Below are 17,639 nucleotides of genomic sequence, written 5' to 3'. Positions count from 1 at the left end.
CCTTCTGGTTGAATTTATTGCCTGAGTTATGCGATAATCCGAGTAGTGAAGTGAGGCCTCCACATTTTTCCATTCAGGTAGAGCAAACAAATAAGCCAGGCAAACCCCCCAGCCTGAGCCCACATGGCAGGGTGGGCCAGGAGTCTTGCCTGCTGTAACTCGCTGATAAGCTTGTTCTTGTCCTCTATCAGCCCTGCGCAGTGCATCTGCTGGGTGTTGAGCATGTCCCACAGGTCCTGGGGAATTCTCTTCTGTTTGCACTCCTCCCACTTTGCGGTGATTTCATCAAATTTGTCTTGGCTTGTCTTGACTTCATTCTCCAGCTTTTCAAGTCTGTGAATACAAACAGGCCGGCCGTGCCAGCCCAGCTCTGGAAGCTGCCTCCTACTGGAGGCAGGCAGGCTCACGAGAGTCTGAAATACCAGACCCGGGTCCCAAGCACTGCCTCCAGATACCCCCGCTCAAAACCAAACCAGGCTCTGAGAAATCTTCTTTTAGCTTAAGGACTGACTGGCAGTAAGGAGACCAAATAAACAAAGTGACACATAACAAAAGCAGATCGTCCTTAAAGCTATACTGATTTATACACACACACATGCGTGCGGATCAAGAGTCAATTTGTCACATACTTCTGTAACAAACTATATGACTCCAGTGACCAAGGCCTGACTTTGCCACTAACTGACTCTCAACATGAGACAAGTCCCTTACCCTCTGCAAGCTGCATTTTTCTCCTCTGTTAGAGGGAGAGGATGAAAGCACCTACTTTCATACGACTACTGTCGAAGTTAAGTGAGATAATGCTCAGCACAGCAGTCTGTTAACAAAGGGTATACTTATTATTGTTTTTGGTTATCAACACGACTTCAGGCGTGTGGCCGTTCCTCTCCCAAATTATCGATAAATGACCAAGGGGACATACAAATAGGGAAACTCCACTATTAAGCAATGGAAAATCCAAAGAGTCTCTGTGATGGAGTGTACTGAGGAGAGGACCAGACTGAAGGGAGGTGTGAGGACGAGAGGCGAGCCCCCCCCCCAGAACAGCTGCTAGGACACATGCCAAGACTATCTCCCTACCTTAACAGACTGTCATTCTAGGAGGCTGCCCTCTGACTTGAGCGCCAACCCCTACAGGACAGAAGTAACAACTTAACCTCATGCTCCTCTCTCCTTCTCGCCTCACTTCTGAGCTAGAGCAGAGTCCATATGATAATTCACTTGACTTTTGTCCTCAAAAAATGAAAAATAACAACCAGGTCGTCTTTCTAAAGTCCACATTTATCCTGTAACGCTGCCGCTTAAGACCTTCAGTTTTTAATCAGTGGTTACAGGACAAAGCCTAACTCCCTGGCGTGGCTGGGATATCAGCCACTTCAGGGCTGGGTATACAGCCCAAGGCAGGCAGTGGGAAGTGGCAAGAATAAAGTCACCAGGGCGCCTGGGTGGCTCAGTTGGTTAAGCGACTGCCTTCGGCTCAGGTCATGATCCCGGAGTCCCGGGATCGAGTCCCGCATCGGGCTCCCTGCTCGGTGAGGAGCCTGCTTCTCCCTCTGACCCTCCCCCCCCATGTACTCTCTCTCTCTCATTCTCGCTCTCTCAAATAAATAAATAAATCTTTAAAAAAAAAAAAGAATAAAGTCAACTGCATACTGATAAAGCTAGTAAAGGTGCTGAAGGAATTACTTATGCTAAACAGCTAAAAACTGTTAAAATCACGCTATCGTGGAGAGAAGCTAAAATGGCCAAGTGGGGAAAGGAGGAAGAAGGGAGGAAAGCAAGAGGGAAGGAAGAGATTCATTCCTAAGGGCCAATAAGAGGAACCTGCTAGACTGAGTTTGATACAGCCACCTTCCAACAGTTGGGGAGAATTTGGGGACCCACGGAAGAGGTGCCCTCATGTCCCCCAGGCTGCAGAGCAGGGGCTCCTTACCTCTGACGCTTGATCTCCTGTTCTTCCACTCTCCTGTGGATCTCTCGGATATCTGTAGCCACCTGGATATTTGTCACCAACTCAGTGCCACAGAGCAGCAGTTTAGCCAATTTCTGAAAACAAAGAAGAATTTATGAAGTTAGAGGCGCACCTGGGTGGCTCAGTCGGTGAAGTGTCTGCCTTCGGCTCAGGTCATGATCCCAGGGTCCTAGGATTGAACCCAGCATCAGGCTCCTTGCTCAGCGGGGAGCCTGCTTCTCCCTCTGCTTGTGCTCTCTCTCTCTCTGTCAAACAAATAAATAAAGTCTTTAAAAAAAAAAAGCAAAACAGAAAATGTTACAGTCACCAACAGACGAACAGACACAGGAAAAGATAAAACCGTCATTTTCCGATGATAGGGTTATACATATAAAAAATTAAACATGCAAACAAAAGAAACCACAGGACAGCTATTAGAATTAACAAGTGAGGGCGCCTGGGTGGCTCAGATGGTTAAGCGTCTGCCTTCGGCTCAGGTCATGATCCCAGGGTCCTGGGATCGAGTCCCGCATCGGGCTCCCTGCTCAGCGGGGAGCCTGCTTCTCCCTCTGCTTCTCTCTCTCTCTCTCTCTCTCTCTGTCTCTCATGAATAAATAAATAAAATCTTTAAAAAAAAAAAAAGAATTAACAAGTGAATTTGACAAAGTTGCTGAATATCAGGTCACTATACAAAAACCAATTGTGCTTTTATATATCAGCAATAAACACTTAGAGCCTCAACACAAAGTGTAAAACATTGTTGAGCAAAATTCAAGAATACCTAAATAAATGGAGGGATATTTTATACTCACAGATTGTACATCTCATTGTTGTTAAGACATTAATTCTTTCCTAAATCCGACCTCAGTTAAAGTCCCCAGCAGGGGACAACTTGGTGGCTTGTGGGTTAAGTGGCTGACTCTTGATTTCTGCTCAGGTCATGATCTCAGGGTCCTGGGATTGAACCCCACATCAGGCTCCACGCTCAGCGGGAGTCTGCTTGAGGACTCTCTCTCTCTCTCCCCCCACCTCTCCCCCTCCCCTTAACCCCAATCTCCCCACCCCCCACCCCCACTCTCTCTCTAAAATATATAGATAAAACTTCTTAAAAATCCCAGCAGGTTTTTGGGTGGAAACTGACAAGCTGATTGTAAAATTTATATGGAAATGCAAAAGGTCAAGGATAGCCAAGGCAATCTTGAAGAACCACAGAACTAGAGGACCCACTCCACCAGATGTCAAGACCTGTCATAAGGCTACAGTAGTTAAAATAGTGTGGAACTGGTATAAAGCCAGACAAGTAGACCAATAGAACAGAATAGAGAATCTAGAAACAAATCCAATAGGTGATCACCTGATTCACAACAAAGGTGTATTGCAGTGCAGTGGGGAAAGGATGATCTTTTCAATAAATGGTGCTGGGTCAATTAAAAATCCATACACAGAACAGTGAACCTTGAGCCTTACCTTTACACCACCCACAAAAATCAATTCAAGATAGATTAGAGACCAAAATGTAAATGATAGAACAATAAAGCTTCTAAGAGAAAACTTGGAAGAATATATTTATAAAATTGGAGCAAGATAGGAAACAAAAGAATCACCAATTAAAAATGACTGATAAGGTTCAGGGCCAAGGACAGTGGCCCTTCCTGTCCAAGTCTTAGGGTAGAACTGGTTATTAATATCTTGACATTGAGGAAGGCAGCATTTGGTTTTTATACATTTCTTTTCTATGCCAACACTTTACATGACTTAAGTCCTAAGTGAAAGGAAGCTTGAAAAGCTGCTAATGAAAACAACATTATCTCTCCGGGTTCACACTCAAAGCGTGCTCCAGATGAAGTGTATTTTCAAGACCATAGCAGTATAAACTATAACAGTAGGTTCAAGACCATAGCAGTATAAACTATAACAGTAGGTTCCAGATTCTATACGATATTCTTGTGATCCTACCCAGCGATGTTCAGAGATCATTGACACTTTGACGGAGTAACCCCAGTACAGAGAGGGGGCATGACTCATCTACGTCACAGTGAGCACCTGATCAGGACCAAGAACACACCACGGTTCAGTATTCTTTCTGCCACATCAAGTATCTTATCCTTGACACAGTACCATACGGTTCACTCAGGTGTCTCTATAGATCTCTATGCTCTATAATGACATTTCAGTAACTTGAGTATTTTTTTCTCCCAGTAAGTGCACTTCAACTTCTGCCAGAAATGATCTCTCTCCTCTCTGCTTTTGTAAGTCCCACCTATTTTTCCAAGATGCAGCTCAAATCCCACTTTCTCCATGTAACCTTCCCCCATCAGGCCCACTTGGGCAGCCCTCTTCCTTACCTCAATTCCGACCGTCCCGCTGCTCTATGATACTCATTTAGCAATTAATTAAATGCAGCACTTCACCAGTTCTGCTTGCTGTTTGGAAGTGTTGTTCATTCTTCCTGCTCCTGTTGTTCCAAGTCCTGTATTAAACATCCCAGGAGCCCTGGTATTGCCATGGGAGAGCAATCGATGACTTTCTTTTTAGTGGTCATTGAGTACAAGCTCTGCACTACTCCACGGGTATAGGAGAGGCTCTCCCTCTCACGGAGCTTACAGCTCCACTGGGGACACTGCAGGACACACATTTGAAGTCTCACAAGCGAGAAAATGGTCTAAAATGAAACACGTGGCACGGAGAAGAAGTATTCGGTGTGTGAATTAAAGGAGTCTGGGCTGCAGAAGAGTCATGGAATTGAAGTCCTCTCAAGTTGGGACTTGAGATGGTCCTGAAGTGTGGGAAGGCATCCTGATGAGAGGAGAGGAGAAGAGAAAGAGGTGGCAGAGAGGGAAGAGGAGGGGAGGGGAGGGAATGGCATTCTGGAAGATCAGAGGCACACACAACAGCAAGAGCAGAGCCCCCACTGGAGGTGAGTGAGAAGATCAGCCAAGCGAGAGCGAAGGCCCAAAGTAGGTATCAGTGGGACGAAGACTGAGGTTAGGACGGGAAGAGAAGGCCCTGAATGGGTAGCTTAAACATTTGCACTTGATCCAATGAATAGTCTGTAGGATGAAATGAAAGCTCACTCCTAGAGAGCTCTCAAGATGGGAAAGATTCAAATTCACTTCTGCCTCACTAAAGGTGGGAACATGGACTCTCTCGTGAGATTTTTCTGGTCTAAGTACAAAAACCATGACATCACACCCAGGTCCCTAGTGTCACTGGCTGACAGGACCCATCTGCTACCCAGCTCATACCAGTCTGCTTTCTTCTTTCTGCTTGTAGCTCTTGCTTTGATCTTCCTCACTCTCTTTCTTCCCATCTAAATATTCTCCAAGTGCTTCCCTGTGATGGGAGAAAGTAGAGAAACTAAAGTTATTTCTAGTATGTGGATTCTATATTTAGAGTTTCCATAGTGCATGATACCATATACGAAAATATATCCCATATGGATAAAAATTTAAATATTAAAAAAAACACAATCATAAAAAACTAGAAGTAAATACAGGAGAGAACCCATCTTAGAATAAGACCAAAGCTAGAAAAAAAAAAAATTGAGAGGCTTTACTTCTTAAAATTTAAAATTCTTCTCCTTGAATCAAGGGATAAAACTTGACAAAACACTGCCATCTAGAAAATAGAACAGGCTCCTTCAAATCAATATAAAAAAGACAAAATACCAATTAGAAAAACTGGCAAAGGATGTGGACAGACAACTTACAGAAGAAATACAACAGGCAAATAGACATTTGGAAATGCATTCAACTTCACATAGAACCTGAGAAATGAAATTGAGAAGCCCGTGAGGTATCATTATTCTCCATACCAGACAAGAAAAGATTTAAAAGCTTGATAATAGGATGCCTGGGTGGCTCAGTGAGTTAAGCGTCTGCCTTTGGCTCAGGTCATGGTCCCAGGGTCCTGGGATCGAGCCCCACATCAGGCTCCCTGCTCAGTGGGGAGCCTGCCACTCCCCCTGCTTGTGTGTTCATTCCCTCTCTCTCTCTGACAAATAAATAAAAAAAAAATCTTTTAAAAATAAATAAATAAATAAATAAGGGGCGCCTGGGTGGCTCAGTCATTAAGCGTCTGCCTTCGGCTCAGCATGGGGCTCCCTGCTCCGCGGGAAGCCTGCTTCTCCCTCTCCCACTCCCCCTGCTTGTGTTCCCTCTCTTGCTGTGTCTCTGTCAAATAAATAAATAAAATCTTTAAATAAATAAATACATACATACATAAATAAAAGATTGATAATATCAGGTGTGGGCCAGGTATGGGTGCCTAACTATTCACATCACTCCACAAGAGGACTCCCAGGACTGCCTTAGGAAAAATGAAACCATCATGTTATGACCTCATTCACAGTGCAACAAGCAGATCTCTCTGCCTCATTCTTTCTTGCTTTTTTTCTAATACTGACTTCCGTTTCCACTCCCTTTGTTCAAAGTTCAGCACCGCTCTACAGCATTTTTGACATGTGAAGTGGAGTTACCACCACCCCCCACTTCAAATCTAACCAAAACCCCATTTTCTTTCTTGTCATTTCATACACTTCCCTATTCTTAGTCAATCTATTCTTTGCCATCACTAAGAGAACTAAGTGTTCCGTTTGACTTGGTCTTCCAACATTGCCAGGTTCATGGTTTTCCCACTATCGCACAAAATGCACTCTTTCTCTTGACTTTCTACTTTGACCACCAATTAAGGAACCAACTCTATCTAAATAATCCCTCCAGTTGCTCCATTTCCTGGAGCAAAGACCAGTTCTTCAGAAAGAGAAAGAACTCTTATTAACCTAGTTTTCACTTGAACCCCACTGCTGCCTTTTACTTATCATTTCTGATCTTCCTAGCACTGCACTGTCCAACTGTCCAAGAAAGGGAGCCACTAACCACAAGTGGCTGATCCAAACTGAAATGCCCTGTGAGTATAAAATGCAAACTACATGGATTTTGGAAGACTTTGAATGAAAAAAAAAAGCAAAATATCTCAATATAATTCATACTGATTACATGTTAAAATAATATTTTTATATAGTGGGTTAAATAAAATAAGTGACAAAATTAGTTTCACCTGCTTTGTTTACTTGAACGGGGCGACTAAAAATTTGTTGTCTTGTTTTGTTTTGCTTGCTGACCTAGCCTATTCCCCAAAGGAGTCATCCCCAAAGAGACTTCTCCCTCCTCAGGTTTGAGCTGAGTCCCTCTTTCGGGAAACTGCTTCCTCGGGGCCCCCACCCTTGCCGTCTCAATGGAGCCTCCATCTTCTTGAATACCCCACCTCCTGACCAATCAAAGTCCCTTCTTGGGATTTAAAAACTTGGCACTTAATGGATTGTTTGGCTGGATTTCAGGTTCTGGGTTAGAAATCATCTTCCTTCAGAATTCTGAGGGTATTGCTGCAGTGTCTTCTACCGTCCAGTGGCTATTTCAAAACCCTGAAGTCACTCTGTTTCTTAATCCTTTCCTTGGACGTGACCATTGTTCTCACTCTAGAAACTTGTAGGTCCCTTCTCCTGGCTCTCGGTGCCCTTGAAGCCGCTGTCTTGGCCCCTGCAGCCAATTTAGTAGTCTTTGAGTTTTAGCAAGCACTTTTAGCCCACGTGATGGATTAACTAAACCCTTCTTTGTGTATCTATAGATGATTCATTGCATTGTTTCCTAGAAAGACTCCAGACCAAACTCTCTTGCACAACTTCCCCCGCTCCCCACACCCCCCCCGCCATCCCGCCCCACGCAGCAATACTCAACCTCTGAGCACCAGGATAACAAGTGTAGCTGGCACCACTGAGTCTGCATGCAATCAAGAAGGGTTAAAGACCACTGTCCTCCCTTTTTACTGATTAACTGCCCTAAAGTTTCTGTAAAAATCTTCGGGCCAGGCAGAAACCTCGGGGTTGGTTTTTGGACAAGAGTCCGCCTTCTCCATCACAATTCCAGACTTCAAGCCGTATTACAAAGCTGTAATCATCAAGACAGTATGGTACTGGCACAAAAACAGACACATAGATCAATGGAACAGAATAGAAAACCCAGAAATGGACCCTCAACTCTATGGTCAACTAATCTTCGACAAAGCAGGAAAGAATGTCCAATGGAAAAAAGACAATCTCTTCAACAAATGGTGTTGGGAAAATTGGACAGCCACATGCAGAAGAATGAAACTGGACCATTTTCTTACACCACACACAAAAATAGACTCAAAATGGATGAAAGACCTAAATGTGAGGCAGGAATCCATCAAAATCCTTGAGGAGAACACAGGCAGCAACCTCTTCGACCTCAGCTGCAGCAACTTCTTCCTAGAAACATCGCCAAAGGCAAGGGAAGCAAGGGCAAAACTGAACTATTGGGACTTCATCAAGATAAAAAGCTTTTGCACAGCAAAGGAAACAGTCAACAAAACCAAAAAACAACCGACAGAATGGGAGAAGATATTTGCAAATGACATCTCAGATAAAGGGCCAGTATCCAAAATCTATAAAGAACTTATCAAACTCAACACCCAAAGAACAACTAATCCAATCAAGAAATGGGCAGAAGACATGAACAGACATTTCTGCAAAGAAGACATCCAAATGGCCAACAGACACATGAAAAATGGTCAACATCACTTGGCGTCAGGGAAATACAAATCAAAACCTCAATGAGATACCACCTCACACCAGTCAGAATGGCTAAAATTAACCACTCAGGAAATGACAGATGTTGGCGGGGATGTGGAGAAAGGGGAACCCTCTTACACTGTTGGTGGGAATGCAAGCTGGTGCAGCCACTCTGGAAAACAGTATGGAGGTTCCTCAAAAAGTTTAAAATAGAGCTACTCTACAACTCGGCAATTGCACTACCGGGTATTTACCCCAAAGATATAAATGTAGTGATCCAAAGGGGCACGTGCACCCCAATGTTTATAGCAGCAATGTCCACAATAGCCGAACAATGGAAAGAGTCTAGATGTCCATCAACAGATGAATGGATAAAGAAGATGTGATACACACACACACACACACACACACACACACACACACAATGGAAAATTATGCAGCCATCAAAAAAACGAAATCTTGCCATTTGCAACGATGTGGATGGAACTAGAGGGTATTATGCTAAGTGAAATAAGTCAATCAGAGAGAGGTATGTATCATATGATCTCACTGATATGAGGAATTCTTAATCTCAGGAAATAAACTGAGGGTTGCTGGAGTGCAGGGGGGTGGGAAGGATGGGGTGGCTGGGTGATGTCTATTGGGGAGGGTATGTGCTATGGTGAGCGCTGTGAATTGTGTAAGACTGATGAATCACAGACCTGTACCTCTGAAACAAATAATACATTATATGTTAAAAAAAAAAAAAGAAGATAGTAGGAAGGGAAAAATGAAGGGTGGGAAATTGGAGGGGGAGACGAACCATGAGAGACTATGGACTCTGAGAAACAAACTGAGGGTTCTAGAGGGGAGGGGGGTGGGGGGATGGGTTAGCCTGGTGATGGGTATTAAAGAGGGCACGTACTGCATGGAGCACTGGGTGTTATACACAAACAATGAATCATGGAACACTATATCAAAAACTAATGATATAGGTGCTCTTCCTTTCCAACCAGGGCCCGGCAGAATGGCTCCCGTGAAGAAGGGTGGCGAGAAGAAGAAGGGCCATTCTGCCATCAACGAAGTAGTGACCAGAGAATACACCATCAACATTCACAAGCGCATCCATGGAGTGGGTTTCAAGAAGCGTGCCCCTCGGGCACTCAAAGAGATCCGGAAATTTGCCATGAAGGAGATGGGAACTCCAGATGTGCTCATTGGCACCAGGCTCAACAAAGCTGTCTGGGCCAAAGGAATAAGGAATGTTCCATACCATATCCGTGTGCGGTTGTCCAGAAAACGTAACGAGGATGAAGATTCACCAAACAAGCTCTACACACTGGTTACCTATGTACCTGTCACCACTTTCAAAAATCTACAGACAGTTAATGTGGATGAGAACTAATCACTGATTGTTAAATAAAGGTATAAAACTGCAAAAAAAAAAAAACTAATGATATAATGTATGGTGATTAACATAACATAATAAAATAAAATTTAAAAAAAAAGTTGAAAATAGAGTTACCCTATGACCCAGCAATTGCACTACTGGGTATTTACCCCAAAGATACAAATATAGTGACCCAAAGGGGCACCTGCACCCCAATGTTTATAGTAGCAATGTCCACAATAGCCAAACTATGGAAAGAGCCCAGATGTCCATCAACAGATGAATGGATAAAGAATATGTGGTATATATATACAATGGAATATTACTCAGCCATCAAAAAAACGAAATCTTGCCATTTGCAATGACTTGGATGGAACTAGAGGGTATTATGCTAAGCAAAAGAAGTCAATCAGAGAAAGGTAAGTATCACATGATCTCACTGATATGAGGATTTTGAGAAACAAGACAGAAGATCATAGGGGAAGGGAGGGAAAAATGAAACAAGACGAAACCAGAGAGGGAGACAAACATAAGAGACTCTTAATCTCAGGAAACAAACTGAGCGTGGCTCGAGTGGAGGGGGATAGGGGGGATGGGGTGTCTGGGTGATGGACATTGGGGAGGGTATGTACTTTGGTGAGCGCTGTGAAATGTGTAAGACTGATGAACACAGACCTGTACCCCTGAAACGAATAGTACATTATATGTTAATTAAAAAAAAAAAGAGTCCGCCTTCTCCCCAGCTGGCTGATCCCCTGAATAAAGCTCATATTCCTTTCCAATCAAAACTCGCCTCTTGAGTATTGGCTTTCCGAGCAATGGGCAGCCGAACTTGGGTTTTTCAATAACACTCTGAACTTTCTCAATGGTGTGGCTACGGGTGGGTCTACTTTCATCCATTGGGCTGAACATTTTCAGTTGGGTGTTCCCCCCAAGCAGGAAACTCATGAGCTTCAGTTCTGATCAATTTTCTTGAATACTTCCAGTGATAATTTCCTCCCCTCTGTTTGCTCTGCCCTTTCTTTATGGATCTAGAAAGGAGAGATGAGATCTCCTAGACTGGTCCTCTAATTCTGAAAAATCTTTTTCTCTCCTAGTTTCTGTTTTTCTTTTTGCTCTACCTTCTATGTGACTCCATGACCTTTATTTCCTAACCCTTCTACAGTTTTCCATTTTTATCATATTTTTTAATTTCCAATTTTTAGTATATGTGCTGCCGAAGTGAGCACAATATTTTTTAATTTCCAAGAGCTCTATTTTGTTCTCTCACCACCCCTTTTAATAGCATCCTATTCTTGTTCTGTGGATGCAATATCATTTCTTTTTTTTCCGAGGATGGTCTAAATGAGTCTTTTAGTTGTATTACTGTTGTCTTTTCCTCCTACATAGTCTCAAGTTCCTCTAAGTTGCGTTTTGCTGTGTGTTCATTTTGGTGTCCACCTTTCATGGTAAAGACTTTCCTCAGATGTCTAGAAATCCTTGGCTACCTTGTCACCATAAGACTGAAAAGCTGAAGGAAGCTCTGAATGCAAGGGTGTAGCTTGACAACAGTGAACTTCAGCGTAGGACCATCTACTTGGACCGCCTGGTGGGCAACTCTGGATGTCAGTGCCTTTGAATCCTTCCTCGGGGGCTGGTCAAATTTTCCAGAGAAACTTCAGGCTCCTGCCTGCATTGTGAAGCTCCGACTTGCCCATTTTCCCGGAAGGGGCAGAAGGACTGCAAGGTCTCAGCGGCAGTGTGCACATGGCCACAGAATCCCCTTGCTTTTAGTACAGTGTTCCTGCCTCATCTCTGCCCAGCACCCCCCAAACTGTAGATCCTCCAGTTTACTTCCTCCAAACCTCCCGTCTTTTGTGCAAGGTGGGGAAAAGGTTCCTGGCATCCAGCTATTAATTTTCCCAATGCTCCTGATTTTAGCCCCTTCTTCCGCTCTACTTCCACTTGAAACTGATGCTTCCGATTTCCTGGTCTTTTGCAGATTTACTGCAGAGTAAATCAAGGGGGACTCTTGGCTTTCCTCACTACCAGTTTATATTTCCACAGTCTCGAATCTGCGAGACCATTTACCATCTGTCCTTATGCTTCCCAGCTTCCAAAATGTTGTTGCTGTTGAGTCCCTTCTGTTTTGCTTGACTTTGTGGGTTTATGTCTTTTTTATTTAATCCCCTTAAATGTCATGCTAATGGAGTTTTGATAGAGATCCAGGATAAATGTATGTGTTCCATCTGCCATCCTTACTCTGGAGTCACATCTCCAGGAATTTCACACTTCAACTGAGACAGTAGAGACTGGGATTTTCAGGAGCTTTAACCTATTAATCCTGTTCTTTATTTTTATATGACATTTGATTCTATTAACAGCTTCTTTCCTAAAAGTATACCTCAATGGTATACCGAGGCCCAAGCACTTAGGGCAGTGGGCACCAGAGGCCAACTCAAGGAACCTATAAATATTTTAAAAGGATACAATGGACTAACAGTCTGTCTGCTTATTATTATCAACCCGTGCCAGCAACAAAACAAGGTCAGTGATAAAACACTCCTTTCTGAAAAATCTTTTGTTAATCTAAGTTCTAAACAATTTCTGCAGCTACTGTTAATTTTTAAAAATATATATGGGGGCAACTGACTGGCTCAGTCAGAAGAACATGAGACTCTTGATCTCAGGGTTGTGAGTTTGAGCCCCACGTTGGGTGCAGAGATTACTTTAAAAAAAAATCTTAAGAAAAAAATATATAGAATATATACGTAGACTTTGATACAGCACCTTTCTATATCTTGTCCTTTAACAAGGAAATTAATTCAGAGAACACAGAGAATACAGTTGGCCTGTGACACGCACAGACTCAACTGCACACATGTTTCGAGGACACATTTGAAATGGTTCAAATTGTCCCAGCTCACTTGGGCAAAGGGCACATCCCCAACCCCCGAGGTACTACATGTCCCAGCACAAGAGGGATTTGACAAATGGAGCACCTGGGTGGCTCAGTCGGTTGGGCGTCTGCCTTTGACTCAGGTCATAATCTCAGGGTCCTGGGATCGAGCCCTGTGTAGGGCTCTCTGCTTGGCAAGTCTGCTTCTCCCTCTCCCTCTGTGCTCTCTCTCTCTCGCTCTCTCAAATAAATAAGTAAATCTTAAAAGAAAAAAAAGAGGGATTTGACATTAACAACAGCCCAGCTATTGAAAACATGAAGAAACTGAACTCCAGTTAGTTTAGTTTAGTTCTGTCATTCTACATTTCACTCTCTAAACCTTGCAGAATTCTTTTGGAAACACTTCTTCGTGTTTTTCCTTCCTTTCCCCCCAAAAATACAGTAATGTAATTAAAAAGTATTGATCTGTTCCTGTTTTCTTGTTTCATAATGTAAATTTTACTTTTATTTTTAAAAATGTTTTCACTGGACTGGTTATATAAACAAAGTTCAATTGAAGAAAACGTTCACTGTCCGCTTTCCTTTTCAGGCTATTATTATTATTATTATTATTTAAGATTTTATTTATTTATTTGACAGAGAGAGACACAGCAAGAGAGGGAACACGAGCAGGGGGAGAGGGAGAGGGAGAAGGAGAACTCCAATTTGGGGCTCAATCCCAGGACCCTGGGATCATAACCTGAGGCAGACACTTAATGACTGAGCCACCCAGGTACCCCCCAGGCTATTATTATTTTAAAAACTCCCCTGCTCCAGGTGTTAAAATCACTGGGTCCCCCGCTGTACCTCATGTATTAAGTTTTCCCGCCAGCACCACTGGCCATTCTACAGCATCTTTATATCACGGAGACAATCCTCTGTCAGCGTTTCCTTTTCCATCTGTTTCTAAATGCAGAGCTTTCCTAGGGCTTGGCATGAGCTCTCCTCTCATCTTTTTATCCTCTTTTCCAGTGTAAGTCAATCCATTCCCATGGTTTTCAATACAATCATAAGGCTGTTGACTCTCTGCACTGACCTCTCTAATCCAGAATTCTCTTCTGAGTTTCAGACCCATGTCCAACTGCCTAATGGACATCTCAGTTTTAATGTCTTCCAAAATCCAATTTCATTTAATATGTCCAAAGCCAAACTCTTGATTTCCAAATCCTCCTGCCTCACTTCCCCTGTCACTGTCTTTATTATTTTAATATAAGGCACTACCATCTACCCAGCTGTTCAAGCCATTCTTGCTTTTTCCCTGTCTTTGACCAGCATATCCAAAATCAGTGAATCCAGTCAGTTAAAGCTCTAAAATATGTCTTGAGTACATCTGCTTTCTCTCCAATCCCACCAGACCAACTTCATCCCTTACCCGGACCAATGCAACTGCTTCCTAACTGGTCTCTTTAATTACACTTCTGGCTTCCCCAAGCCATTCCCTCAAAGAGCAATCAGAGCGATCTCAACATACTTAGACATTTGAGAAACTCCCACATTAAGTCCTTGGCCTGTGGGTAAGAGTTATCATGGCAGGGAAGGCCAAATGGACATCTCTAAAACTGCACCTGATTACATAAAAACAATCACAAACGGGGGGGGGGGGGCGGGGATTAGTGTCACCCTTAAGGATCTCAAGGATACAGGAGGGGTGGTCCCTATCAAGTGTCCATTTAAATCACGGGTCTGGCCTCTGCAAAAACTGGAAAGGATCTGAGAAAATGATGATCAATACCGCAAGCTCAACCAAGGAGTAACCCTGATTGCTGCTGCCATGCAAGCGTGGTATCTTTGCTAGAGCAGATTGGAGTGGTCTGAGTACATACAAGGTGGCTGCTGACTGGGCCAAATGTGTTATTTTCTACCTCAATCACAAAAAAGGATCAGGAAGCTCACATTTACATGCAACAGATAGTAATGTATATTCATATAACCCGCACACTTACAGAGTCATGTTAATTCTCCTGATATCGGTCAAAATACAGTCTGACAAGATCAGGACCATCTGGATATCCCACAGAACATCACATTGTTCCATTACATCAGATTGGCCTGGGAGCCAAATACGACCCACCTGTTTTTGTAGGGCTCACAAGCAAAGAATGATTTTTACATTTTTTAATGGTTAAAAAAAAAGATCAGCTGACTGGGCAGAGCACAGAGGATTTTTAGGGCAGTGAAACTATTCTGTATGGTACTATAATGGTGGATACATGTCATTACATATTTGTCAAAATCCATAGAACACCACGAGTGAATCATGATGTAAACTATGAACTCAGGGTGATGATGTGTCAACTAGGTTTCATCATTTGTACTAAATGTACCACTCTGGAGGGTGCTGATAGTGGGACAGGCTGTGCACGTGTGGGGGGCAGTATTGGGAAATCTCTGTACTTTCCACTCAGTTTTGCTGCGAACCTAAAACTTCTCTAAAAAGTGAATTCAGAAAACAAGGTCAAAATATGAGGAATATTTTGTGATGCATGAACATTATACGACATTCAAATCTCAGTGTCCATAAGTAAAGTTTTGTTGGAACATAGCCACACCACTCTGGGCCCCTTGTGTCCAATGACCAGAAGACAAGAAGTCACCATCTTGGTAGGGTAGCTGACCCTGGCCAGCAGGACAAGGTATAAATGCTGTTACACAGTGAGGGTGTTTGAGGAATTCAGAAGATCATGCAGGTGCCTCTTGGTACCCTGTATGACAGCCCACTGTGTCTGTGAATGGACAGGTGCAACAACAACCTTGGCCTGAGAAGGGTACGGTTATCAGTCTCAGACCCTTCAGGAATGAGGGTTTGTGTCATACAACCAGATAAGCCACTGAGACCAGCAGAAGTGACAGCTAAAGCCCGCTGCAGAACGGCTTGTGGAAGGAAGTTAGGTTGGGATGGAAGAAGGAAAAAAGACCTCTGAGGGGAGGTCAAGGATGGCCTGTGTCTTCAGTGTATTGCTCGCAGTGCATGGCACAGCAGGCCCTCAATAAAAGCGCTGAAGGGACTATTATTTCCGTCTTTGACTTTACAAGTTGTTGAATGTTTTCATATCCCATACTTTGCTTGAACCTTCCGGAAGAAATTTTTCCTATCTCACCGCCTACCTTTTCGCTCACACACGGGGCTCCCCGGCCGCTCCCCTCAGAGTCTCCCGCCCGGGGAAGGCGCCCGCCTCGTCCCCGCCCTGCGTCGCCGGTACCCGGCGCGCTCCGCTGCGGACCCGCCCAGATACCCCCCCTCCCCCGCTCACCGCCTGCGGGCTTCCAGGCGCGCCGCGATGCGGAGGCGCCGGGCCTGGATCCGCTCCTGAGGGTTGTCAGAATGTATGGACGGCCCGAGAATCGGGGTGGACAAGTGTTCCTCCTCCTTCTCCTCCAGGACCCCCAGGGCTCCCGGCGGATTCATGACAGACAGTGCCTCCCGCCCCAGGCAGCTCCGCCCGGACCACCTGCCAGACCACCGCCCGGTTGCTAACAACAAGCCGTTGCCAGGGAAAGGCAGTCACCTGACCCGCAGCTGGCGTGCGCGCGCGCACACAGCACCTCAGGAGAGAGAATGCGACTTAGGCTCTACCTTCGCGGGGTGAAAATGACATCAGTTTCATTCAGCACTGTGCAAAGAGCGCCTAGCATAATCCTTAGTATGTAGTAAGTGCACAACCAGTGTTTGCTGAATGAAAGAAATGTACCTAGATGTATCTGTATGCTCACTGCAGTTATTTGTAATATTAAAAAACTGGTATGACCTCCAAAATCCATCAATAGGGGAACTGATAAAGCTTTCATGGGATGGAAAACAATGCAGCAACTAAGAATGGATCTGACCTAGAGAGAGATTAAGATGTATCAAACGAAGAAGAAATGTAACACAATGTGTAGAGTGTGATCCAAGTTCTATTGGAAATATATCTAGTATATAGGGAAGAAAAATGAACAGAAAATAAGGCTATTCGGAGTCTTTTGTGGTTCCATACAAATTTTGGGATTGTTTGTTCTAGTTCTGTGAAAAATGCTGTTGGTATTTTGATAGGGATTGCATTAAATGTGTAGATTGCTTTAGGTAGTATAGACAGTTTAACAATATTTGTTCTTTCAATCCATGAGCATGTAATGTCTTTCCATTTCTTTGTGTTGTCTTCTATTTCTTTCATCAGTGTTTTATAGTTTTCAGAGTACAGATCTTTTACATCTTTGGTTTGGTTTATTCCTAGGTATCTCATTGTTTTTGGTCCAATTGTAAATGGGATTGAGTCCCTTCTGTTGCTTCATTATTGGTGTATAGAAATGCAATAGATTTCTGGGGCGCCTGGGTGGCTCCATCAGTTAAACATCTGACTCTTGATTTTGGCTCAGGTCATGATCTCAGGGTTGTGAGATCAAGCCCCGTGTCGGGCTCTGAGCTGGACATGGAACCTGCTTAAGATTCTCTCTCACTCTCCCTCGGCCTCTACCCCCGCTCCCTCTCTAAAAAAAAAAATAAAGAAAAAGAAATGCAAGATTTCTGTACATTGATTTTGTATCCTGCGTGTTGTATGCAAGTACACTATATTTTTACACCTGAAACTAATAGTACACTGTATGTTAACTGACTGGAATTTAAATAAAAAACCAAAGGGATACATACACCCCGATGTTTACAGCAGGACTATCTACAATAGCCAGATTATGGAAACAGCCCAAGTGTCTGTCCCATCTACTGATGAATGGATAAAGAAGACGTGTGTATACACACACACACACAGGAATATTACACAGCCATAAAAAAAAGAATGAAATCTTGCCATTTGCAGCAACATGGATGGAGCTCAAGTAT

At 43.6% G+C, this 17,639-nt stretch overlaps 1 protein-coding gene and 1 pseudogene across 3 annotated transcripts in view; one reads left to right on the top strand and one right to left on the bottom strand.

Annotated features, from left to right (window-relative positions):
- Positions 1 to 16,232, bottom strand: part of DRC1 (dynein regulatory complex subunit 1) — a 40,520-nt gene extending 24,288 nt beyond the window's left edge. For all 3 annotated transcript variants that reach the window (XM_028099524.2, XM_088026167.1, XM_088026168.1), the window contains exons 1-4: positions 16,078 to 16,232; positions 5,197 to 5,284; positions 1,934 to 2,046; positions 150 to 333 (exon numbers count right to left, since the gene is read on the bottom strand). In XM_028099524.2, the coding sequence (XP_027955325.2) occupies positions 150 to 333; positions 1,934 to 2,046; positions 5,197 to 5,284; positions 16,078 to 16,232 (540 nt within the window). The remainder of the gene's footprint in view (positions 1 to 149; positions 334 to 1,933; positions 2,047 to 5,196; positions 5,285 to 16,077) is intronic.
- LOC114205920 (large ribosomal subunit protein eL31 pseudogene) lies at positions 9,523 to 9,924 on the top strand (annotated as a pseudogene).
- Positions 16,233 to 17,639: the final 1,407 nt, after the last annotated feature.

Source organism: Eumetopias jubatus, unplaced genomic scaffold (genome assembly GCF_037043125.1).
Source record: "Eumetopias jubatus isolate StellerSeaLion01/CBP00866 unplaced genomic scaffold, mEumJub1_p1.0 scaffold_9, whole genome shotgun sequence".
NCBI lineage: Eukaryota > Metazoa > Chordata > Mammalia > Carnivora > Otariidae > Eumetopias > Eumetopias jubatus.
Note: the sequence above shows the minus strand (reverse complement) of the source record. Positions and strands in the feature narration are given on the sequence as shown.